The sequence below is a fragment of the Manis pentadactyla genome, chromosome 12, assembly GCF_030020395.1.
Source record: "Manis pentadactyla isolate mManPen7 chromosome 12, mManPen7.hap1, whole genome shotgun sequence".
Taxonomy (NCBI): Eukaryota; Metazoa; Chordata; class Mammalia; order Pholidota; family Manidae; genus Manis; species Manis pentadactyla.
The window spans coordinates 23329153-23355376 of NC_080030.1; the positions used below are offsets into that span (position 1 = coordinate 23329153).

General features: G+C 46.1%; 1 protein-coding gene and 1 long non-coding RNA gene across 2 annotated transcripts; both read left to right on the forward strand.

The window, feature by feature from the left end:
* The first annotated feature begins 13146 nt into the window (after positions 1-13146).
* BST2 (bone marrow stromal cell antigen 2) lies at positions 13147-16487 on the forward strand. The gene is made up of 6 exons (XM_057490228.1): positions 13147-13318; positions 14140-14307; positions 15178-15253; positions 15503-15563; positions 15825-15964; positions 16213-16487. The coding sequence occupies exons 1-5, from the start codon at positions 13223-13225 to the stop codon at positions 15937-15939; spliced, it is 516 nt and encodes a 171-aa protein (XP_057346211.1). The 5' UTR covers positions 13147-13222; the 3' UTR covers positions 15940-15964; positions 16213-16487.
* A 3402-nt stretch (positions 16488-19889) lies between these two features.
* LOC130680114 (uncharacterized) lies at positions 19890-25581 on the forward strand. Its single transcript, XR_008993145.1, has 4 exons — positions 19890-20075; positions 22751-22819; positions 23196-23265; positions 23811-25581. It is a non-coding gene; the product is annotated as an uncharacterized LOC130680114 (long non-coding RNA).
* The last annotated feature ends 643 nt before the right edge of the window (positions 25582-26224 follow it).

A 26224-nucleotide genomic window follows, 5' to 3' on the forward strand; every position in this document is an offset into this window, starting at 1 on the left:
CATACTCTGAACCGCAACACTCAGCACCCGGGCTGGTTAAGAATCTGGGGACTGAATAAGAAAGAAACAAATCCTACCATTTGCAACAACATGGATGGAGCTGGAGGATATTATGCTCAGTGAAATAAGCCAGGCTAAGAAAGACAAGTGCCAAATTATTTCCCTCATTTGTGGAGTATAACAATGAAGCAAAACTGAAGAAACCAAACAGCAGCAGACACACAGACCCCAAGAACGGACTAGCGGTTACCAAAGGGGAGGGGTGTGGGAGGGCAGGTGGGGAGGGAGGGAGAAGGGGATTGAGAGGCATTATGTTTAGTACGCTTAGTGTGGGGGGTCACGGGGAAGACAGTGTAGCACAGAGAAGGCAAGTAGTGACTCTGTGGCATCTTAACTACAGTGATGGGCAGTGACTGCACTGGGGTGTGGGGGTGGAGACTTGATAATATGGGTGAACCACATTGTTTTTCATGTGAAACATTCATAAGAGTGTATATCAATAATACCTTAATTTAAAAAAAGAATCTGGGGACTGAGAAGGTGGACCTGATTGAAGCAGGGACCCAGGGATATGCCATAGTGGGTGGAGGACACCCTGGAGCAGGCATAGCTTGCAGGAGAGGGCGGAGCTGAGCTGCCTAGGAAACCAGGCATTGCAGGGACCTGGAACCGGGTAGAGCTGGAAAGAAAACAAGAATCACTCGGACAGACAAGCATCCCCTCGCTGCAGGGGCACACAGTAGACTAAATTCTGGATTCCTCTTTAGGGAAAGTGGGAGCCAGAGAGATACGAATACCGTTGGACTTGGTAACCCCATTTCTGGGAATTCATTCTAAGGAAAGAAGTCAGCCAAATCCGAAAGTTGTCAAATGATAACAAGATGAACTCACACAGATAGTGAGGATACACCAGGCTTTGAGCTAAGCACTTTTCATAGACTAATTTATTTAATCCTCATAGCGACCAGAGGAGGTAGTAGATATCACACCCATTTTACAAGAAAGCAGTGTTAGCGAGGTGACATAGCTGCCCCAGAGCCAGGATGGAATCTGAGGTCAAGTTTGACTCCTGACCTGCTCCTAAGTCACCCTGACCCCCCACCCTCCACCCCCGGGGCAGTGCTCTTCATCCTCTTCACGGCTGAGACAGGAGACAGGGTCATTCTCTCCTGGGGTAAGGGGTGTCTTCTTCAGTCGGGGGCTGAGCAGCACCCCTGTCCTCCACCCACTAGATGGCAGAAGCATCGCCACCCCCAACCCTTGTGATCAGCAAAACTGTCTCCAGACATGCCCTGGGGCAGAATCGCACCCCCATCTGTGACAACCCCTGGGCCAAGGCCCTTCCTGGGAACATGGGGATGTCCTCTTTGCCCACAAGGGGCCATGCACAGCTCCAAACACCGCAACATCCCGAAGTAAGGTGTTCTATCAAGGCAATGAAATGTATGTGTAGTTTAATGAACAGAAATAAAACAGCTGAGTGAGAGCAGCAGGTTTGTGGATGATCTTTTTTGTCCTTCAAGAAGTTTGTTTCTAAAACAAAACCTCTAATTCAAAAAGACATATGCACCCCTATGTTCATCTCAGCATTATTTACCATAGCCAAGATATGGAAGCAACCTAAGTGGCTATCAATACATAAGTGGGTAAAGAAAAGGTGGTACATTATACAATGGAATATTACTAAGCCATAAAAAAGAAACCTTGCTGTTTGTAACAACATAGATGGACCTACAGGGTATTACACAAAATGAAATAAATCAGGCAGAGAAAAACAAATACTGTATGATTTGACTTATGTGTGGAATCTAAACAACAAAACAGATGACAAACAAACCAAATAGAAATAGAATCAGAAACACAGAGAACAGACCAGAGGTTGCCACAGAGGGGAATAGAGGGATGGGTGAAATAGGTGAAGGGGGAAAAAATCAGTGAGAATGTTTGGTATCTTGATTTGGGTTATGGATACATGTCGAAATTCAAGGAGCCGTACACTAAGATTTGTGCATTATATTATATGTACTTAATTTTTTTTAAAAACAAGTTTGTTTCTTTAATGTCCCTACATTATCCCATTGCCATTAACCATGAAAAGAAAATCCCGTGTATGTGTTCCTTACTCCTAAAGTGGTGTCTTTCCCCTCCCAGCCCCTTGGGTGTAAAGGCAGCCTTCTCTTAACCAAGCCCCATATAAGCACCTTGTTTCTATTTAACCACAAGGAATGCTCCAGAATGTCTTTGTGGAAATAAGTTTGTCAAAACTAAGAGCCAAACCTTTGGCTGGAACAACTTGTGCAATAAAATAAGTAACGTAAAGTGCAAAACAAATACCCATGCATTCATACTCATACAAATAAGGGATTGAAGCCATAAATGAAGGACAAAGGTCCCATGAAGAGGAATTCCAAATAATGTGTTTAGGTAGTGCCCCCTGGAGGAGGAAAGCGGGACTTCCCACCCTTTAGGTGTGGGCGCAGCCTGGGAAGGGGGAAAAGATTGACTTCACAGTGGCGACACCTGACAGCCGCTGCATCAGCCAGGTGACCAAGGCCAACATCACAGCGAAAATTCGCATGCCCTGCACGCAGTGTGATGTGAAGGGCGCTTCACCTCTGTGGTCGCCCCACACCTGCCAGCCCAGTCAAACCCTGAGAAAAACACCGGATGAATCCCACCTGAGGGGCGTCCTACAAAACCCCGGGCCAGTCTGCCTCAAACCGCCAAGGCCATCAAAATCAAGGAAGTCCAAGAAACTGTGTCAGTCCAAGGGAGCCTAAGGAGACGTGCCAACTAAATGTCACATGAAATCCAGGGACAGAGAAAGACTATTAGGGGAAATAGGAAATCTGCATAACGTATGGACTTCAGTTTATAGTGGTATCTCAGCATTGGTCCATTAGTTTTAACAGATGTACCATGTTGGCGTAAGATTGGCCAAGATGTTAATGCGGGAAAGTGGGTAGGGAGTACATTTTTTAACTATCTTCACTACTCTTCTGCAGACCTAAAACTTTTCTAAAATAAAATGATTCTGAAACCCCTATAATACTGTGTATCAAATATATTTCAAAAATAAAATGATTCTTAAAAAAAAAAGCTAAAATCGGAAGAATGATGGTTTCCATTTGGGATTTTGCAAGCGAAAACAATAAAGTTTCTGTTTGCAGGACCGGGCTAGAGTGAGGTGAGTCAGACATTCGACTGGGTTGCAAAATTTAGAGGGGGGAATCACCAAAAGACCCTATTGTTGGGCGGCGGTGCGATCGGCAGGGCTGTAACCATCATCCGTTCGGTAGCGGCTGGGGTGGCAGCGACGGACTCGCGTGCACGCGCCGCCGCCGCCGGGGTGACTGAGGAGAGACACCTCCTCGCTCCCGCTGCCGCAGGACTTCAATGCCCAGTCCCCAGCTCGCCAGCGTTTTTCGTTGGCATATACGTTGCACATTTATGGCGATTCTGAGCGTGAGGGCAGACTTCTGCCAGGCCCAGCACAGCGTTTTTGCTGACAAGTGAGCTTGGTGGTTCTATGTGCCATAATTAACATTGCCTTGAAGACCCTGGACACCCAGACTGGCCTCAGAAATAGTTGGCTTTTTTTTTTTTTTTTTGCAAGTGAGACAGGGACCATGGGCTTAGACAGAATAGGGTGAGGGCCTCTGGAAAAAGCAAGGCAGGATATTTGCAGTCAGAGTGATGCCGGGGTTCTTGTTTGCGGAGTCGAAGACACGTTTTTTGTTGGGCAGGAAAATACATATGAGCAGAGTAGAAAGAGAAAAGCTAGAATGTCCACTAAAAATTTAGACCCAAAATTAATAAATTAAAGCTCAAAAAGCCAAGAGCAACTTGGCCTGGAATGTTTGAATATACCCCAGATAAAGGAAGGTACCTCAGCAGAGCCCTTATCTTTCTTGTGTCAATCACGCAGGCCCAGCTTACTTTCTTTACCTTTACCTATATGCTGATTTTCCTCCTTCAGGCCCTAATTAAGTACTCTGTAACCTAGGCAACTAATTTAGCATGCAGGCCCAGCAGTAAACAACATAGTGAAAGGTAGAAAGGATTCCATCTTAAAGACTGTATTTTAATACCCAGGAAGTTAAAAATGGAAGATTCTTAACTTAGTCTTCAGCAAACAGACAATAGCTCAGCCCACCTTGGGGGCTGGGCAGGCAGCCTGTTTGATCTGCTCCCAGACCTAGACGCCAGTATCCCAGGGAGAAATCAGAGCAGGAACTTCCCTGTGTTACGTTAATTCTAAGTATTCAAAGACCACTTAACAAGTCTGCACCCCCAGCCCTTAGTCACAATCCTAAAGAATCCTTAAAAGGGGGTACCCCCAACCTTTTGGGGCGCTTCTCTCTCTGAGGTCGCCCGCACTTTCCAAGTGCGTAACCTTTTAACTTTAAACTCTCTTTTCAACCTTGTGATGCCGGGGTTCTTGTTCACGAAGCCGAAGAATGAGCTTCACAGTCAAGGTAGGAGACCAAAGTACAGGCTTTTATTTAGACATACAGTGAAAAGACAGAGCTCCCGGCTCACGCCAGGAGGGGACAAGAGAGTCCGCGGTGGTGCATTGTCTAGGGATTTATGGACAGTTGGGAGGCTAAGAGTTAGGCACGTGTCTACCAGATGGTCTCTAAGTGTTTATCTTAAAAGAGACACTAAGTCTCATCAGTTTTCCAGACTATTTTGCGGAGTTAACATAAGAAATTTACTGCTTTGGTTCTTCCTTAGAATAGCAGTTTTTGTTTGGGAGCGTATTAATCAAGGCTGCTTGTTTTCTTCTCAGGCTGCTTGTTTTCTTCTCAGGGTGAGCTGTTTTCCTTTCAGGGTGAGCTGAGTTATTGTCTGTTTGTTAAACAGTCTTAGTTTCATATCTTTAAGATGGGATCCTTCCTGTCTTTCACTATGTTGTTTATGGCTGGTCTTGCCTGTGACATTAACTGCCCAGGTTATATATATTACTTGGTTAGGGGCTGTAAGAGGAAAAACAGCATCAGAATAAAGTTAAAGATAAACTGGGCTTCTTAACCGGTTAAAGCTTTGCAATAACCTCATTTAATTGACATAAACAAGACATGGGCTATGCTGAGGTATTTTCTTATCTGGGGGATGTTCAAACATTCCAGGCCAGGTTATTCCTGGCTTTTTAGTTTTAACTAATCTTCACTGAAGAATGCTTATATTCTTAGCTTGATACTTTACTTTAGAGAATTACTGTGATTCTGTCTTTAATTGTTTAATACGGAGTTTTGGTAGGGGTCTTTTTCTGGAGGCCCTCACCCTACTCTGACTATACCCACGGTCCCTGTCTCACTTGCAGAGGGCGCTTCTCTGAGGTGGCCCACATTTTCTAACTGTGTAACCTTTTAATCTTAAACTTTCTCTCTCCAACCTTTCAGGGCACCTCTCCTTGCTGAGGTTGCCTACTGCACTTCTTTTCTCTTTAAGTAACTTTAAATAAAACTTTTACTCTACTTCACTCCTGTGTCTCTGCCCTTCCATACTTTGTCGCGGCAGGGACAAGGACGAGGAAATACACCCGCTCCCCCAACAGCATCAAGTAAACAAAAGTGGAAAATTATCTACACTTTTAACTTGTTTCACTAGTGTCTAAATGTAGTAAAGGCTGCTTAAGTTTTGTATGTGGTTGGATTTTTTTGGAGCCCGAAGGTACCCCATCTGCAGACATCGAAGCCCAAATTGAATTTGGATTCAAGCACATTCTAAATACTTCTGCTTATCTTGAAGAGAAAAACTTCTTGAAGAATAAACAAGCACTGATTGATAATAGGCATTTTAGTGGTCTTTAAATGTTTTCTGCTGTGAAACATTTCAAGATTTATTGATTTTTTTTCCATTTTCCCCATCGCACACATGCACGCTCACACTTTTTATTTGCCATAGTGAACCGTCCAGCCCCTGTGGAGATCTCCTATGAGAATATGCGTTTTCTGATAACTCACAACCCTATCAATGCTACTACCTTCAAGTTCGCAAAGAATGTAGGAAGTATGGAATGACAACTTTGGTTCGAATTTGTGATGCTACATATTATAAAGCTCCAGCTGAAAAAAGAAGGAATCCACATTCTAGACTGGCCATTTGATGATGGAGCACCACCCTGTAATCAGATAGTAGATAATTGGCTAAACCTACTAAAAACCAGATTTCGTGAAGAGCCAGGTTGCTGTGTTGCAGTGCATTGTGTTGCAGAATTGGGAAGGGTACCTGTGCTGGTTGCACTTGCTTTGATTGAAAGTGGAATGAAGTATGAGGATGGAGTTCAGTTTATAAGACAAAAAAGGAGGGGAGCATTCAATTCCAAGCAGCTGCTTTACCTGGAGAAATACCGACTTAAGATGTGATTATGAGACAGGGACCCTGGATGTAGTCAGAGTAGGGTGAGGGCCTCCGGAGGGGGCAGAGCGGGATATTTGCAGTCAAAGCAATGTAACTAACTACATGCAAGGAAAAACCCCCTACTAAAAATCTATGTTAAACATTAAGCTCTAGAATCATTCTTCAGTGACATCAGTTAATGTTCCCCAGATAAAAAAGAGTAGCACATGTTTTATTATGCTAATCATTTGTAACCATGTGTAAGATTCACTTTAACATGCTAAAAGGCCCAGGCCTATGTGCTGTCTTTCCTCTAGATCTGACAGGTGATTCTGCAAACTGAGCAACTAACTTAGCATGCAGACCCAGCTGTACAGGACATGGTAAAAGGCAGGAAGAATTCCATCTTGAAGATAAGATTGTATTTTAACACCCAGGAAGTTCAAGAGGCAAGATTCTTTAGCAAGTAGACAATACCTCAGCCCACCTTGGGGGCTGGGCAGGCAGCCTTTTGATATGCTCCCAGACCCAGGCACCGGTGTCCCGGAGATAAATCAAGGCAGGAATTTCCTTATGTTAAGTTAATTTTTAATATTCAGGGAACACTTTACAAGTCCACACCCCTAAACTCTTTTTCACGTTCTCGAAAAATCCTCAACTGCATATAAAACCCCCTAGACAACGCACCACTAGGGACTCTCTTGTCCCCTCCTGGCATGAACCGGGAGCTCTGTACTTTCACTTTATCTCTAAATAAAAGCCTGTACTTTGCTCTCCTACCTTGACTGTTTGTGAAGTTCATTCTTTGGCTCCGCAAACAAGAACCCCGGCATCAATTACGTGCTTCAGAGATACCAATGGGTATTGCTGTGTTCAGCAGAAAGAAATGTAAATGAAGGCTGACTTTATTGTGGCGTTTGGAGGAAACTCTTGGTACCTGGAAATGTGAATCTGGAATTGTTGGGGGAGCATGTGTATTTCCTCGTCCTTGTCCCCGCCGCGACAAAGAATTGAAGGTCCCAGACACAGCAGTGAAGCAGAGTAAAAGCTTTATTTAAAGTTACTGAAAGAGAAAAGAAGTGCAGCAGACAACCTCAGCAAGGAGAGGTGCTCCGAAAGGTTGGAGAGAGAAAGTTTAAGATTAAAAGTTTCCATATTTAGAAAGTGTGGGCCACCTCAGAGAGAGAAGCGCCCCCTGAAAGGTTGAAAAGAGAGAGTTTAAAGTTAAAAGGTTACGCACTTGGAAAGTGCGGGCGACCTCAGAGAGAGAAGCGCCCCAAAAGGTTGGGGGTACCCCCTTTTAAGGATTCTTTAGGATTGTGACTAAGGGCTGGGGGTGCAGACTTGTTAAGTGGTCTTTGAATACTTAGAATTAACGTAACACAGGGAAGTTCCTGCTCTGAATTCTCCCTGGGATACCGGTGTCTAGGTCTGGGAGCAGATCAAACAGGCTGCCTGCCCAGCCCCCAAGGTGGGCTGAGCTATTGTCTGTTTGCTGAAGACTAAGTTAAGAATCTTCCATTTTTAACTTCCTGGGTATTAAAATACAGTCTTTAAGATGGAATCCTTTCTACCTTTCACTATGTTGTTTACTGCTGGGTCTGCATGCTAAGTTAGTTGCCTAGGTTACAAAGTACTTAATTTGGGCCTGAAGGAGAAAAATCAGCATATAGGTTAAGGTAAAGAAAGTAAGCTGGGCCTGCATGATTAACACAAGAAAGACATGGGCTCTGCTGAGGTACCTTCCTTTATCTGGGGAATATTCAAACATTCCAGGCCAAGTTGCCCTTGGCTTTTTGAGTTTTAACTGATTAATTTTGGGTCTTAGTGGACTTTCTGGCCTTTTTCTCTTTCCACCCCGCTCATGTCTATTTTCCTGCCTAGCGGAATCTTCACTGTGTCATCGAAGTAGCTATGGATTCAACACTCCTCAACCACTGTACTGAAGGTCGGAAAAAAGGGAACAGAAGAAATTCCTCTATAACGTGAACAAAATATTTAAGAAAAAAAAGGTCCTATTATTAGCATCCCTGTTTTACAGCTATGGAAACCCAGGCTTGAGAGTAAATTGCTTGTCCAGGGTTCCCCAGAGAGGCAGGGCTGTTCGCACACGGCCTTAGCCTTTGACCTGCCTGTGTGGCCTTCACCGCCCAGCTCAGGTCTGAAGGCCAGCACAGTGCAGAGCCAGCTTTGTCTTGAGGTGTGTATGTGCTTCTCCCATCCCGGTGGGAGAGGTAGGCTCCTCTTTATGGGACACACAAGCTCCCCCTGGCCTTTTCAGCAGGACTCTCCCCCTTCCCTTGTCATTTGGCTGCTGAGTGGCTTTAATGGGGGGGCTTCTAAGCAGAGGGGGCCTGGGGGTACCTCTTCTCCCTTCTGGGAGGCCTGGGTGCCTGGCTTCAGTGCCACCCAACCTCCCCCTCCACCACCCCTCAGCCCTCAGTCTGGCCCAGCTGAACACAAACACTGGAAATGGCCAACCTAACAGAATCTGGGTTGGAATCTGGGTTGTGGTCAGGTTGTGGCTGAAAAAGTCACAGGAAAAGCACACAGCTGCCTTCTGCTGTTGACAGCTTGCAGCCAAAAGCCTGTAATTGGGCTTCTTTCCAGCAGAAAGCTCTGGCTACCTTGGCAGCCCAAGGAGAGGAAGTCAGGATGGCTTGAGTGAGGGCCTGGGGGCATCCGGAGAGAATCCCCAAAAAGGGAACTGGACCCTGTGAGACAGGGACCATGGGTGTAGTCAGAGTAGGGTGAGGACCTCCGGAAAAATACCCCTACCAAAACTCCATGTTAAACAATTAAGCAAAGTCAGAGTCACATTAATTCTCTAAAGTAAAATATCAAACTAGAAATATAAGCATTTGTAAGTCTGGGGAAAGAAAATCCCAGGGCAAAAAAACCTCTAAAAACCAAAATCAGTTAAAGGGAGAAGTACAGTTTAAAATCCATTTATTGCCTACAAAATTGCAGTCCGGCCCATCTCTCTCTCCTGCTCCAGCAGCAGCAAAACCGGCCCTCCCCTCCCTTCTCAGGTACAGACAAGCCCTCCTACCCAGGTAATCACCCAGTGATATGGAGATGAACTTCTCCATCCTGAGGAATGATGCAAATACACTAAAGCCATACTTTTTTTCACCTCTGAATGCCTATTGATGTGCAGATGTACCAAAGCCAGGTGAGCTATTCTGGAAATGTTACAAGTTTACCCACAGGCCACCCCTCCAGAAATCTCGCCTTACAATTTACTCATTCCCCCTCTTCCGACCAATCTAATAACATACAATAGCAACAGCAATAAAATCTTGATAATCCTCAAGCCAGAGGATTCAGCCTATACAGATTAAGTAAATGTACTTTACAGCACAATCTCTCACTAAGCACAAAATATGTTTCTACACTTGTTTACTCATTCCTAACAACCATGTTAGATTGCTCACAAAACTTTTACCAAATGTTAGACAAAGTCAAGCCTCTCTCTTTAAGCATTTTTTTTCTTGACAACAGCAACACAATCATGATAATTCTCAAGCCAGAGGGTTCAGCTAGGTTCAAAGTCCCATGCAGATTAAGTCCAAAGCTCGTCCATTCCAGCCATCACACGGCAGCTGCAGTCAGGGGGCGCATCCAGGACACAAGGACTGTAGAAGCAAATAACCAGGATTGTGGGGGGCACTTCCCTGTTATTCCAGGCATACACAGGAGGCCAGCTTCCAGGCCTTTTCCCCAAGGTGCCAGAGGAGCCATCACCAGTCCATGTGTTGAAATGTCCAGGGCCACGTCCATTTTATTCCTAATTGCTGCACCCATCCTTGCAACACATGTCCAATAAAGTGGGTGCCTTGATCGCTCTCAATCACTGGCAACCGGCCATAAGCTGCAGAGAAACACTCTAAGCCCCTCTTGGTGGTTTGCTGATCTGCACAAGATGCGCGGCAATCCTTCCAGGCTCGGCTGACTTCTTCAAAGGTCAATGGCAAGCCCCACCGAAGGGCCTACATTGTCTTATGCCCCACATGCAAGAAACACTGGTGTAGCCATTGGGCCACATCAGAGGCAGGCTTTCCTTCTGGCCAGAGCACCTGGGCCAATGCATCTGCTTCCTCATTCCCTGGGGATGCCAAAGGCAAACAGCCAGTCACATGATACACAGTAGGTGTCTGTGCCATGCCACTCCATGGCCTTTGGGTCCAGTCTCTCACCCACCCCACAATGGAATAGGTGGTTATTACCTTGGTTGGAGCTGTTCCTGCAATGGGCTCTGTAGCCAGCAAAGCGTGGTACGCAGCAACCAGTTGCTTCTCTGTCAAGGTGACCTGGACCTCTGCTCCTTTCCACAGTTGTGACCAGGCTCCAGCCGGCAGCAGGAGCAGCAGCAGTGTCAGAAGCAGTAGCCTTAGGCTCAGGCCACGAGCCAGAGTCAGCGCAGCCAGCAGTGGTGGTGGTGCCTCCACAACCACACGTGTAGACACATGTCTCTTGGCATGAGTGTCACTTCTCCCCATCATTTCTAGGGGAGGCCCTCCTAAAGGTCACACCCATTATAACAGATTTCAGGTTCAGAGGCTCCCTGCCAACTGCGCCAGGTGTTAGTCGGGGAAGAGGAAACCCCGGGGCAAAATACCTCTAAAAACTGAAATCAGTCAAAGGGAGAAATAAAGTTTAAAATCCATAGATGAACTTCTCTCCACCCCTGATGATATGCAAATGCACTAAAGCCACACTTCTTTCCACCTCTGAATGCCTGTTGATATGCAGATGTACCAAAGCCAGACGAGATATTCTGGAAATGTTACAATTGTACCCACAGCATTCTTCAGTGAGGATTAGTTAAAACTAAAAAGCCAGGGAGTAACTCAGCCTGGAATGTGTGAACATCCCCCAGATACGAAAATACCTCAGCATAGCCTATGTCTTCATTGTGTCAATTAAATGAGGCTACTGTAAAATTTACTTTACCCGCTAAAAGGCCCGGCTTATTTTTAACTTTGCCCGGATGCTGCTTTTCCTCCTTGAGCCCCTAATCAAGTGATATATAACGTGGGCAATTAATATGCCAAGTAAGCCCAGTCACACTACATAGTAAAAGGCAGGAAGCATCCCATCTTAAAGATAAGATTGCATTTTAACACCCAGGAAGTTGAGAAGTAAGATTCTTAACTTACTACTTAGCAAACAGACAAGAACTCGGCCTGTTATGGAAAATACTGGAAAACCCAGACTGGATCTCTGATGGAAGAACCAAGCGGCACTCGGAGGTCTTGGAGTGCTGAGGTTTTATTTTACACCAGCAGGCCCAGAGGGGAGTAATCTCCCAAGGTCTGAGCCCTAAGCACACACAGGGGAGCAATTTACATTATTTTGATGTGTGGTGTTTTGGCATGTGCAGGGCAAAAGAGGAGCCTGGACGAGGGGAGGAGGGAGCTGGGGGGTGCTCTGCTGACTTTGCCAGCTGGAGGAAAAAAGTGGTTTGCTGACCTTGATGGCTGTGTTGAATATTTTCCTTATCAAGCCCACCTTGGGAGCAAGACAGGCAGCCTTGACTGGTATGCTCCCAAACCAGGAAGCTGCTATTTTGGGAAAGAATCAAAGCAGTAAATTTATTGTGTTAACTGTGCAAAACAATCGGGAAAACTGATAAGAAACTTAGTGTCTCTTCAAAGATAAACATTTAGAGACCATTTGATGGTCTGCGTCCCTAGGCCTTTGTCTGGCTCTCCTCCCTTGAGTGTTTGCTAAGTTCATTCTTTGACTCCGCAAACAAGAACCCAGGCATCACCTGGAGGGAAGCCTGAGGCTCCCCACCAGAGTTTGGGCTTTTGGCATGTCCCAAGTTGGCCCAACTGTCTTTCCTTAAAATGTGCTCCTTGTTCCATGGCCATGTTTCTGTGTTGTCCACCTCTCCTCCTGTCCTGAGCCACAGGCCTGGCCCATACGTCTGTGCAGTGCCAACTGGATGCTAAAGCACATTGTCCACAACTCTTCACTGGTCCTTCCTGATGAGGCTGCTCCTGTTATTGCCCCACTTCACAGATAAGAAGGCTGAGGTTCTGGGGGTTTAGCTGGTGTCTTGGGATGGCAGGGGCAGATTCTGGAAATAGGAGCCTCCTTCTTGCTGGAACCGAGGCGATCTTGGGAGGTGGGGGTGCCTGAGCCACCTTGTTTGTCGGCTGGGGGCCAGATGAGGAACTAACTGCAGCCTGTCACACATGCCCATCCAGAGTATTTTCCTGCTTCCACAGGCTCGAAGTCCCTCTTCTGACACCCTCCATGATACCCTATTGTCCACCTTGGTGAGGGGTGGGGGGATGTTAAGTGAACCACTGCTGGGTCACCACAGAGACCCCTGTACCTCAAAACCCAGGTGAGTCCCCAGCCCTACCTCGAGCCCACCACTCACCTCTCAGCCTGTTTCCCCAGCTGGGGGCTGGACCACCAACACCCTCTTTCTCTTCAGATTTGAGCCCAAGTGTGGCATGCACTAGGCATTCAGCATCTGCAATTGTCACCCTCAGGGACTTGCATGAGGGCAGGAACTTGAGACAGGGTAACTCAAGCAGCCTCAGGTCCTCACTGGCAAGCACAAAGCCCAGAAGTGCTTGAGGTTATAATTTGGCAGAAACAACCCACTTCTTTTCTGGGAAGTTGAAACTGAAAGCCTACGTTTTCCTCTGCCTGCAGCTGTCCCATTCAGGCTCCTCCACGGGAGGTCAGGGGATTCTTCTGGAACTTGTCATTGGTCAGGACAGCTCTCATGCTAATAAGGGGGTAGTTCCAGCCTATAGAAGGTTCCAGCCTCCCCCCTAACTTCTGCCCAAACTCTCTATTCTGAGGGCAGATCTGGATAGCACCTGCTTTTTACCACTATCTGCCTGTGCCCATGGTTGACTGCTCAAAGGAGTCGGTGCTGAGGGACCACAGGGTGCCTTGGTGGCTAGTGGTCCTGCTGGTCCTGGTGGTGGTGGGTCTGACTGTTGTAGGGGCCGGCCTACGGCTGAGGCTGAGTCCCACTATGGCTGAACACCGCCTTTCCACTCTAGTTGACCAATGCCCTAAGATGGCGCCCGCTTAATGGGCGCCACCCTGCCTGGTTAGGTGGCATTAGCATAAGGAAGTTGCTCCTATAGGCTTGCATGATCTTGATCACCATAGGCCAGCTTCCTTTATATAAGGCATAAGCAGGAAAGAGAAGCACTCACTCACTCTCTCACTCTCTCTCTCTCTCACTCTCTCACTCACTCTCCCACTCTCTCAATCTCTGTCTCCCTCTCTCCCCTCATTCTTCTTCTCATTGGCTCCCTCCAGCTGTTGCTTCTTCTCACTCACCTTCTCCCGGCCTTCCGAGCAACAATAAACAACTGAAGTGAACCAGGTCTGTGTACGTATCGCTGTCGTCACCGCCACAAGGGGCGAACGCGGTAGACTGTGACCATGATCATCTACATTGTCAAGGCCAACAATGAGACCTGCAAGAATGGCTTCCAAGCAGAGAAGGAGTGTCTCAGTGCCACCCACCCCCTGCAGCAGCAATTAGACCAGACCCGGGAAGACTTACGGAGAATCAAGGCCCAGGCTGCCACCTGCAACCAGACTGTGGTAGGACGCTGCAACTCCTAGAGTGGGCCCTGTGCTTGGGAGTCCCCCACAGGGTCTGCAGGGAGATGGAAATACCCTGACACTGTTTCTGGCCCACCATATCAGGGGCCTGAATTTCTCCACCAGTTTGGGGAGCTCTAACTTCACTCTGGGGTGCTGGTGCTGGCTGGGACTTAAAACTCTGTGGAGCACCCAAGTCAGGGGCATCTCATCTACATTGTCAAGGCCAACAATGAGACCTGCAAGAATGGCTTCCAAGCAGAGAAGGAGTGTCTCAGTGCCACCCACCCCCTGCAGCAGCAATTAGACCAGACCCGGGAAGACTTACGGAGAATCAAGGCCCAGGCTGCCACCTGCAACCAGACTGTGGTAGGACGCTGCAACTCCTAGAGTGGGTCCTGTGCTTGGGAGTCCCCCACAGGGTCTGCAGGGAGATGGAAATACCCTGACACTGTTTCTGGTCCACCATATCAGGGGCCTGAATTTCTCCACCAGTTTGGGGAGCTCTAACTTCACTCTGGGGTGCTGGTGCTGGCTGGGACTTAAAACTCTGTGGAGCACCCAAGTCAGGGGCATCTCCAGGCTCCAAGTCCCTTCTCTGATACCCTCCATGACACCCTATGGTCCACCTTGGTGAGGGGTGGGGGCATGTGGCTCAGGGCAGGAGGAGAGGTGGACATGCTTGATGTTGGGGAGCTTGAAACTCCCTTTGGCACCAGTCTTGGGGGCAGAAATGTCCTCTAGGGGTTGGGATTGGAGCCTCACCAGGCCCTGAAGAAGAAAGGGACTCAATACCTCCACTGTGTCCCTGGGAGACTTCTAAACTTTCACTTGGGTCCTGAGATGGGGGACTGGCTATTTAATGGCTATTTAATGGCTATTTAATTTGAGCTTGGAAATCCTGTGTTCTGGGTTGCAAGAGGCCCTCTAAATCTTCTTGGGCAATAGCCCAGGGAATCTGAAAATTTCTCCTAGGGTTTGGGTATGGGGAGCCTCCAAATTCCCATGTGGGGGACATCGGACCTCTCTTTCTAGGATCACACCCTTAACGGTGGCCCTGGGAGGGAAGGTGGTTGCAGCTGTCCTTTTGGGTAGGAGGCTGAGGTGCAGAAAGGGTTGGATGGAAACCTGAAAGGGGTTTGGACCTGAGCCTCTCTGACCCCAGGGCCTGGGGAGGGGGTCCAGGGCTCAGGAACAGCAGCCAACGTCCCCAATTTCTGACCCTCCCCACTGTCCCAGGAAACTCTGAAGGCGTCCCTAGAGGCAGAGAAGGTTCACAGCCAGGAGAAGCAGGACCAAGTGCAGGAACTTCAGGGTAAGAAAAGCACAAGGCCAGGGTTCCCTGGAGGAGCTGGGAGGGCTGGAGGGGTGGGTCAGGTTTTGGAGAGGAGATGGGAGCGAGGATCCTAGGGTTGAGCTTGGGAGGGAAGGGTGGGGCCAGAATCCTGGGGAGAGTGGGAAGGGAGTAAGCTGGGTTTCCCGTAGGGGCGGACAGGGCGGAGTTATGACCCCGGTGAGGGTGCAGCCGGTGTGCACCGGACCCCCTGACTCTGTCCCACCCTAGGAGAGATCATGAATTTGGTACAGAAGCTGCAGAGCACTTGGGCAGAGGTGGAGCAACTAAGGTGTGTGACCCCCTTTTCACCCACCCGCCCTACAAGTGTCCAGGACCCTCTTGACTGGAAAATTCCCACAGCTGTGAGGGGAGGGGGCCGAGTTGGAGTCCCAGGCTTGTCCCTCGCATCACACAGCCAATGGTGGCCACTGCCCACTCTTCTCCCAGTGCCTTGGGGAGGGAAGGGGGAGGAGGGTTCTGAGGGGTGATGGGCCCAGAGCTGCTGGTCCAGGCCGGGCAGCTGCCTGAGTCAGCCCCATCTCCACCCCAGGAGACTGAGTGAGACCTCCGGCGGGGAGACCACCTCCACCAGCAACCAGAAAAAAGTCAGCCCCTTTCTGGTCACTGGACTCCTGCTCCTGGGCCTCCGGGCTCTACTATCCTGAGGTCCCGGTCCCAGGAAGCCAGCCAGTAAAAAGGGGGCTCTGGGGTAGAGGAAAGTGGGGGAGGGGAGGGACGGAGAGCTCAGGCATCGGGACAGGTCAGAGTCTGGGGAGGTGGCCTGCTCAGGGGCAGAGGGCTGGACGCAGAGGAGAAGGGTCTTGGGGAGGAAGGGAGCTTGGGGGCAGGGGAACGGCCCCTGGAGCGAGGCGGGACTTGGAGAGGTGGGCTTTGTGGGGGTTACCGAACCCTCCCTGAGCCCTTATAATGTCTCTTAGGCCACACTCTGGACCGGCCTGATTCTGCTCTGCTTCCCTGTTCCAGGCTTCCTTGACTTGCCCAGTCCTGCAGGGCCAGAGCAGCACATCTGGGGGCAGGGGCGGGAGGGCAATGGCACAACTCCACAGGGACCACGGGGCAGCCCTGCTGCTGCTGAAGCAGCGGAACTGGCCCAGGGCTGCCTCCCCCAACACCAGCTATGTTCTTGCTGTTACGGTTTCTGGAGTCTTTGGGCTCAGAACAATAAACACCCCTTTTGCGGGGAAAGAACTTACTCTCTGGAGTGTTGTTGTGTCCCCTTCAGGCGTCTGGGACCTGCTCTGTGGGTGCAGGTGGACACCCATTGACGGCCACACCCAGCTCTCCCTGCTCTAGAAGGTTCCCAGGAACCACCCGCACCAACCTTTTCCCTTTGGGCAGGCACCACTATAGCACCAAGGGGAAGAAGCAGTGTTCCCCACCAGGGGTGAATAAACCCGTGGGACTGAAATCAGTCTAAGGAAATCCTAGACTGAGTGACCCTTTTATTTCTCACGATGAGGCCCAGCTCCGTGTGGCCCCTCTGGCAGCCGTTCTGGCGCTGCACCCACAGCACCCTCTCTCCTTTCTCCCGAGCCCAGCCAGCACAGCCCACTCAGTGCTCCCCATCTCTTGCAGTCAGGGCACCTGCTTGCTTCAGGCACCAGACCAGTTACTGCAACAGAGGGGAGGAGGAGGAGAGAACACCTCTCCCCACCCCTTGGTCTGCAGGCTGCAAGAAGCTGCAGCAGTACGTGTAAAATGGCCTAGGGCCAGGCGAGATTCTAGAAATATCGCAATTTACCACACAGCCACCCCGTTGCCTCCCAGGCGGCCCACTTCTCTGCTGGTATCATCTTAAAGGGCTCCACGCCCTCATCAGCCTCACTGCATGCACTCCCAGAGCTCACTACTCATCTTCTCACAGGACCTTCTCCTGATGCCTGCAGTTCCAAATGGACAAGGGACACCTTGTCCTGGTTCCCAGTACCCTCCTACAACACACTGAGGGCCTGGGATTCAAACCTGGACCTGAAGACACACACAGGCCCGGCCTTTGTCACAATGACCCCACCTCCTCCATCCCCCAAACTCATTCATCCTACAGCACCCAGCCCTGGGAGCCCTCCTCCAGAGAATCTCCGCTTCTCCAGAATTGAGGGCTATCATCCCCACAGACCCTTCACGCACTTCCTTGGATCCTCCCATACCCTGTAACCCCTTTGTCCTCTGTTACTTTCCTTTGTTCCTTTCTCCTGGAATCCTACCTAATGTGTTGTCCAGGCGACTTCCTGTTCATAGCACTAGTGCCAGGACCCTTGGGTCTGCCCAGAATTCTGCACGGCCCTCAGGTCCCACAGCCCCGGCCCAGATGGTCAGGAAAATCTCCTCCATGGCTCCAGCTGTCCTACCAGGGACCCCAAACACCATCACTGCCACAGCCTCCACTCCTCAGTCCCCCTTGACCACCAACCTCCCTGCTCCCTGACCATTCCTCTGCAGGTCAAACGTGCCAAGGTCCTTCCTGCCTCATGGCCTGTACTCAGCCTGCTGCCAGAGCACCTGCTCCTGACTCTGAAGTTCTAGGGCAGCGTTTCTGAGCCTCAGCCCTGTGGACGTCTGGGCTGGATCCTTCTCTACAGTGGAGTTGCCCTGCACAGTATGACGTTGAGCAACAGCTTTAGCCCCCACCCACTTGAAGCCCAGAGCACCCAACCCCCAGTTTTGACAACAAAAAAGTACCCTCTGGCTTTACCAAGTTTCCTCTGTGGGGCAGAATCACATCTGGGGAAAACTTCTGCTCTAGATGGCAAGACTCATGCCTGTCTCACTTCTGTGCTCCCAGCCTGCCCGAGGGCTCTGCAGAAGCTCAAGGCATTGCTTTATGATGAGTGGGTCATTCCACCCCCTACTAGCCACTAACAGCCACATCTAGCAGATGAGAAAACTGAGGTCCAGATAAGTACCTGGACTTGCTCAGGGCTTCCTTTCCCAGCTGCTTGGGCAACTGAAACCTCCACTTACATCCCCTTCCCTTGATTCCTAGGAAGGAAACCCTTCTCACATGACTTTGTTCCTACCCCCACTTCTCACCATCCTCCCCTGCAGCTTAGAAAACCAGGCAGAGAAAGACAAGCACCAAATGATTTCACTCATCTGTGGAGCATAAGAACAAAGCAAAAACGGAAGGAACAAAACAGCAGCAGAATCACAGAACCCACGAATGGACTGACAGTTACCAAAGGGAAAGGGACTGGGGAGGGAGAAAGAGGGAAAGAGGGCATTATGATTAGCACACATAACATGGTGGGGGCATGGGGAAAGCAGTGATGCCAGGGTTCTTGTTCACGAAGCCGAAGAATGAGCTTCACAAATACTCAAGGTAGGAGAGCAAGGTACAGGCTTTTGTTTAGAGATAAAGTGAGAGGACAGAGCTCCCAGCTCATGCCAGGAGGGGACAAGAGAGTCCGTGGTTGGCTCATTGTCTAGGGGTTTTATGCGTGGTTGAGGATTTTCAGGAATGAGGGTAAAGGGTTAGGGGTGCAGACTTGTTGAGTGGTCCCAGAATGCTCATTCTTGATGAGTAACAGAGGAGATTTTCAGCTCTGATTCTTTCTCAAGATAGCAGTTTCCCTCTGGGAGCATGTCAGTTAAGACCGCCTACCCTGCCCCCAAGGTGGGCTGAGTTGTTGCCTGTTCGCTGAAGTAAGTTAAGAATCTTCTTAAATTCTGGGGCTGTTTATAGTTGGGCTTGCTTACTAAATGAGTCTTTTTCCTAGGTTGCAGATGACTTGGTTAGGATCAGAGAAGGAAATATAGCACATAGGTACGGTTAAAATTAGCTGGGCCTTTTAGCAGGCTAAGGTAAATTTTACAGTGAAGTCACAGGTTATACTGAGACACTTTTCTTTATCTGCAGAACACTCAAACATTCCAGGCTAAGTTGCTGCTGGCCTTTTGAGTTTTAACTGATCTCACTGAAGATGTCTATATTCCTAGTCTGGTAACTTTACCCTAGAGAATTACTGTGACTGACTGTGTAATGCTTATCACAGAGTTTCAATAGGGACTTCTTTGCACACTGCTACACTGTTCTGACTGTAATTATCTTGCTCTGCTTTTTCTCCGGAGGCCCTCACCCTACTCTGCCTAATCCCATGGTCCCTGTCTGAGCAGTATAGCATAGAGAAGACAAGTAGCGACTCTATAGCATCTTACTATGCTGATGGACAGTGATGGTGTAGAACTTTTCACTAAGAATCAACTTCATTGAAGATAGAAAGTTAGCTTAAGTATAGCCATCTTAAAAGCTTAGACACTATTTTCTAACCTAGAAGGAAGAAAATAGGAAAATATTAGAACCTTGAAAAACAAGTTAGTCAGTCAGTGTTGATTGCAGTGACATTTAGTTAGCTAACCTCAATCAGTTAATCATACATACCAAGCTTACCTTACTAAGAACCACCCTAACATTCCGAGGGTGATCTTATCTCACCAGACCCCCAGGATGTGGCGTCAGCCAAAATGTATGTGTTTTTTAGAAAAACAATGTGATGTGCTTGTAGAAAAATACTGCCCTTTTTGAAAATGCTATAAAAACCTCTGACTCTAAGTGCTCGGGGTCCTTGTTGAGACCCGCTGCGTCAGGCTGACACTTGGACCCCAGCTAGCTGGTCTCTGAATAAATTCCTCTTGCTTGTTGCATCAAGAAACGCCTTCTGTGAGTGATTTGGGGCGGCGCTCTCCTCTGAGAGAATCCAACATTTGGGGGCTCGTCCGGGATCGCGTGCCCCCCCCCCCCGGAGGAACGACAAGCCAAGGATCGGAGGCTTGCCCTGGCCAGGTATTACTGTGTTTGTGTCCGTGTGTCTCTTGTCAAACCTGTAAGAACGTTCTGTGTTTAATCAGAAAGTACCTTGCCGGCTGGTGAGCGCACCCAGTGTTTTTGTTCGCGAACAAGCCTGAAACCTGTATGAAGCCTGTGGGAGCTCCAATCTGTGTCTGGGTCGGCTTTGACTTAGGCGGACGCGCTGGCAGGTCACCGGCCAAGGGTCTTGGGAGACGTCCCTTACCCCTGTCTGGAGGACGAGGTCCTCATCTATGAGGAAAGTCGGCTGCGGCTGCAGTCTGACAGGCCCTCAACTCAGTTTCAGTTTTGCCTCCGTGGCCGTGGCAGATTCTTCTTTTTAGGCGCCTGTTTGTTGTTTGTCGTGTTTGTCTTAGTCTTGTTGACATAAGAAATGGGACAGACTCAGACGACCCCCTAAGTGTGTAAATGAAAATATCTTTCTACCTCCGGATGGTATTAATGAAATTAATTTAAAGACAAGCGCTTGTGAAAATTAGGCATTCTAAAACTTCCAGAAAATCTGATAGAAAATGTTAAGCATTAATGCTAACTTAAGTTTGCCTGAGGTGGGCATGTCCTTGTAGTTATCAGCTGCCAAAGTTTACTTAAAGTCATTTAAGTTAATGTTACCTGTTAAAGATTTCAAGAAGATGCTTGAAGAAAAGCTTGACCTTGTCTAATGTTTAGTAAAAGTTTTCTAAGTAATCTGGCATAGTTGCTAAAAATAAGTAAACAAGTGTAGCAAATAAACATCTTAATAATAATACTGTATTAATGTATAATGGTATATATATATGCAAACAGCCTGAGAATTTTTGTGATAATCAAAGTTCTTAAAATTTACTAAGTTATATAGACATATTTTGTGCCTAATGAGAAATTGTGTTGTAAAGCACATTTCCAAAAATGATAATATATATTCATAGATGTATCAATCTGAAGAACGCTAGTGTAACAGTTTACAGTAGCCTATTTTTCAGTGTTCACTGAAAGTTAAAGTATCAAATGATTTTAAGTTCTAATGAAAACTACTTAAATAAAGAAAACATTTCTCTATGCTAAAAGATGTATGTTTTAAGAAGAGAAAGTATAAAGAATAGAAACTCATCTGCATGCTAAAGAATGTGTTTTTTGATAAAAGAAAGTGGCTTTGTTCTAAAGTGCAGCTGTTTGTTAGAGAGGGACGGAGAGACAGAGACAAAGAGAGAGCAGTGTAGTGCAGCAGTGTGGTGCCTTTTGTTGTAGCGGATCCGCTCAGCCTGTTGCTTTAGAAGAAAGTTAAGATGTTCAGAGATAAGGCGGGACAAACCCAGGCAAGCCCAGGCATAATTCTCACCCGTTTATGTGCTTGAGACCATGGGGCAAATGAAGAATAGATTACTATATTCTTACAGATATAGTCGTGCTATGTGAAATTAAAGCAAGTGAGTCTTGATATCAAGTGCACAGCAAAATTAGAATTTTGTTTCCAGTTAAAAAAAAATAAAAAACAAAAAACAGTTTTAACTGTTAGTCTGCTCTTAATGTTGAAAGATTGCAAAGAGTTCTCTAATTGTTTTATCAAAGCAGTTTCTCATGCTTAAAGTCTCAGTGAGTTGCCAGAATATTTTTTAAAAAATAAAATCTTAATATTAAAAAGACTAAAAGCTAAAGTTTGTTAACAACTGTGTGACCTTTATTTGCCTTTGAAATATTTTGTTATTGAAAACGATTGCATGGCATGAGAAATTGAATTATTTATTCCTTATGTTTTTATAAGTAGAAAAATCTCTCTAACCAACAAATGATTAAAGTTGTTACTGATTATTTGTTTTCTTAATTTATCCTCCTAAGCAGAATAGTAACAAAGCTTTTTTTAGCTGATTAAATGCACTTAGTTAACAAACCAAAATTTATTCTTAAAAATTAAACTGTGTAGACTCTGGACAAGATTATGTTTCTCCCAGAAAAACAAGTTTCACTGTAAAAGTTTAGATAGACAAACATGTGACCACTTTTGAGAAAAGTTGTAATAGATTTTTTTGAGTACCACCAGGTCTTCTTGTTTAATTTATATGCTGTAGATATGTTTGTATGTTTTAAAAAACATGGAAGACTCTCCATATTTTTCAATGCAAATGATCTTATAAACTGCTATGCAAATTCTATTAAAAGCTCTATCTACTATTAAAGAGTAAAACATTCTTGAAGCTTACAGGGAAGACCTGTAGACTTAAGTGCTTTCTCTGCTTTTTTGTATCTGGTCTTAGACACTTATGCTAAGTTATGTTCTTATTATTTTCACTGTTTGTAAGCTATTGATTGTATATAATATTTAAACCATCCAAATATCCAGCATACATTTCCATGTCACCACAACCCACTATTGACCCCATGAATGAAATGGCTGGTTAGAAAGCCAAAAGTCATCATTTCTCAATCCCCAAATGAAGAGGTAAAATGCCTGATCTCTTTCATCTCAAAGCATATTTCTGGTCAGATCTGAATATCTGTGTGAAAGAAAGAGACATTTAAATTTGAGATTCTGTTTAAACTTTTAAGTTGAATTCGACTATAGCCATATTCATTCTTTGTATGTATCTCTAACAGGTCTTCTGTATGCCTTGTAATATTATACTCTGCCTTGAGTTTAGACAGTTCTTTCAACTAAATGTGAATTCTTATTGTAGCTTTTTTCCCCTCCTGAAGATGAAAGCAGAAGAATCTACCATCTGCTACCATTCTCTCAAGAATGCTTGGTAACCTAGATTATTTTGACTTTCTATATATTGTCTTTAAAAACTGACAGCAGCAGTCTCCCCTGATGCCCCACCTTTTTAAGATATCTTGTTTACTGTGCTGGGTATATAGACAATAAATGTGTAATGATAGACAGTTCTAAAAAAATTAAATGCAAAAAAGTGCTTTTACCTCTAGTTAACTCTGATATTTTCCAGAGGGCCCCTGGAACATGTCAGAAGAAATTTTTCTCATTAGAGAAAGTGTTTTGACTAATTTGGCTTATTTATCTGATATATATATATATATATATATATATATATATATATATTTACCAGGAAAGCACTGTCAAAGAGAATGATGCTAAACTTTGTTACTGAATGTTTTGTATTGCAGAAATATCAGAATTTCCTTATGTCAACTGTCTTACAGTAAGCTCTCATCAGATTCTTAACCATTGTCATTTGTAAGTCTTTTGTCATTTATAGTCACTGTTTTATTATTTCTAAACTAGTAAAGAACTAGATTTCAGCAGAACAGGTATTAGTTACATAAGATTACATAAACTAAAGAAAATAATTTTTCTTTTTGTTTCGAATGTTGCTGATAGAGTGTTTTGAGCTTGTTCTCTTAAGCTGACAACAGTTTAGTAAATGGCTGTCTTTATAAGCAGAATTGAGACATCCTTCTCTCTACCTGATCCCTACAGAGTTTAAAAACTTTCAGTGACTGTTTTTGTATTCCATGGCAGTATGTTTATTTGCATGAGTTTAGTAAGAATCTGCTTTCCTTGTGAAAAGACTAATTAAGAACACTGGTTATACTGCCAGGGCTTTAGCTAGAATGTCATACCTGAGAGACATGTGCATAGACTCAGATGTAAACAACTTTAAAGAACTAAGATTGACTTTATAAAGCCAACAAAGCCCCTTAGAAGAACTAGCCTAGTACCTTGCTTACAGAGTTCCCAGCAGCCTTACCAGGTGAGTAAAAAAAGTCGCTTCCTGGCAGGTGCAGAGACCTCAAGAAGAGAGAGAAAGGATCCTCCTGGAAGCATGAAAGAACGTGCCTAGAACTGATAGACGACCATCGCGACTCCCTCATGATATAGAGAGGGGGTTCCCGCTGACCAGACCCAACTGGGACTTTAATTCTCCAGAAAGTAGAGAGCGACTAACCATCTATCGCCAGGCTCTAGTGGCGAGTCTCTGCGGAGCCGCGAGGCGCCCCACTAATTTAGCCAAAGTTACGGGCCCTAGAAGTTGTACAGAGAGAAGTGTGGGCCTCCGTCCGGGAAGCCTATCGGCCAGAAGACCTCTCAGTGCCCCATCAATTCCAGGTGAGAGACTCTGTCTACGTGAGACGACAACGAACGAGAAATCTTGAGCCTCTGTGGAAAAGACCCTTTATCATCCTCCTGACCACCCCCACAGCCGTGAAAGTAGATGGCATCTCCTCCTGGGTACACGCATTACATCTGAAGAAAGCGCACCAGCTAGACCCGGATTGGCGAGTAACTCGGATTGATAACCCATTTAAGCTTCGCTTGTGCAGAAAAAAACACTCTATCAGTGAATTTGAACCCAGACGGAGATATAGAAGAGAACCAGTTTCGCTGACTCTAGCTGTGCTATTGAGAGTAAGAGTTGCAGCTAAAGTAGGAACGGGGACAGCCGCTATTATCCAAGAGAATCAGCATTATGAGAGATTAAGAGCAGCTATTGATGAAGATTTAAAAACCATAGAACAATCCATTACCAAACTTGAAGAATCCTTAACCTCTCTTTCTGAAGTAGTCCTGCAAAACAGGCGAGGATTAGATCTACTGTTCTTAAAAGAAGGAAGATTGTGTGCAGCCCTGAGAGAAGAATGCTGCTTCTATGCAGACCATTCTAGAATAGCAAGAGATTCAATGTCTAAACTCAGAGAAAAACTAGATCAAAAAAAGAGAGAGCGAGAAGCCAGCTAAGAGCTATTTGAGTCCTAGTTTACTAGATCTCCGTGGCTTACAACCTTGATATCCACCTTGACTGGGCCTTTACTTATTCTTATATTACTCCTCACTTTAAGACCCTGTATACTAAATCAGCTGATAACTTTTGTTAGAGAAAGAGTGAGTACCGTTCAAGTGCTAATGTTGAAGCAACAATATCATTCACTCACACAACAAGAAAACACAAGCATTCCATGATTGGAATGCTCCTTAGAAAAGAAGTGGGAAATGTAGAACCCTTCACTAAGAATCAACCTTATTGAAGATAGAAAGTTAGCATAAGTATAGCCTTCTTAAAAGCTTAGACACTATTTTCTAACCTAGAAGGAAGAAAATAGGAAAATATTAGAACCTTGAAAAACAAGTTAGTCAGTCAGTGTTGATTGCAATGACCTTTAGTTAGCTAACCTCAATCAGTTAATCATACATACCAAGCTTACCTTACTAAGAACCACCCTAACATTCCGAGGGTGATCTTATCTCACCAGACCCCCAGGATGTGGCGTCAGCCAAAATGTATGTGTTTTTTAGAAAAACAATGTGATGTGCTTGTAGAAAAATACTGCCCTTTTTGAAAATGCTATAAAAACCTCTGACTCTAAGTGCTCGGGGTCCTTGTTGAGACCCGCTGCGTCGGGCTGACACTTAGACCCCAGCTAGCTGGTCTCTGAATAAATTCCTCTTGCTTGTTGCATCAAGAAACGCCTTCTGTGAGTGATTTGAGGCGGCGCTCTCCTCTGAGAGAATCCAACAATGGGGTGTGTGTGTGGGACTTGATGATGGGGGGAATCTAGTAACCACAATGTTGCTCATGTGATTGTATATTGATACCAAAATAAATTTTGAGAAACATAAATACACTTACAACAAGGATATACATTGATCTGTCGACTGATTGATGAAAACATTTTGACCTAAGGCTTCTACTTACCTAATCTTCTACTTCCCCTAGGAGCATTGGTTCAGTATTTGCTAGTTAAGTGTTCCTGGCAACTTTATAGAACATAACTACCATGAATAAAGAGAATCAACTGTATTTATTTGTTTTCCTTATGTTCCTGATATTTAAGTCTTTGTATGACTATGATCCTCTATTCTTACATTCTATATTAAGATGTGTATGTCTGTGAGGTGTTTTCTATGGACCTGGATATGGTATGTATATGACAAACACACAGACCTACACACACACACACACACACACACGCAAGTACTTTGTCTACCACGACTCTGGCCTGCTCCTCCCCAGGAGCGTATTCAAATGAAACTTTCACTCTGCTTCACTATTGTGTCTGCCTTTCAATTCTTTGTTGCAACGAGAACAACAACAACAAAAGACAACAAGCTCAACCTTAACACTTAGAATGGTGGTTAGCTTTTATTTCACAGCTGTTTTTACGTTGGAGTGGGAGCAGGTTTGCTCAATATGATG

Bases quoted from the DNA above. Each gene is read 5' to 3' on its own strand.
- BST2 (XM_057490228.1), top strand. From the start codon at position 13,223: ATGGTTGACTGCTCAAAGGAGTCGGTGCTGAGGGACCACAGGGTGCCT. The intron at 15,254-15,502 runs GTAAGAAAAGCA...GTCCCACCCTAG, and splicing joins CCAAGTGCAGGAACTTCAGG to GAGAGATCATGAATTTGGTA. The intron at 15,564-15,824 runs GTGTGTGACCCC...TCTCCACCCCAG, and splicing joins GCAGAGGTGGAGCAACTAAG to GAGACTGAGTGAGACCTCCG.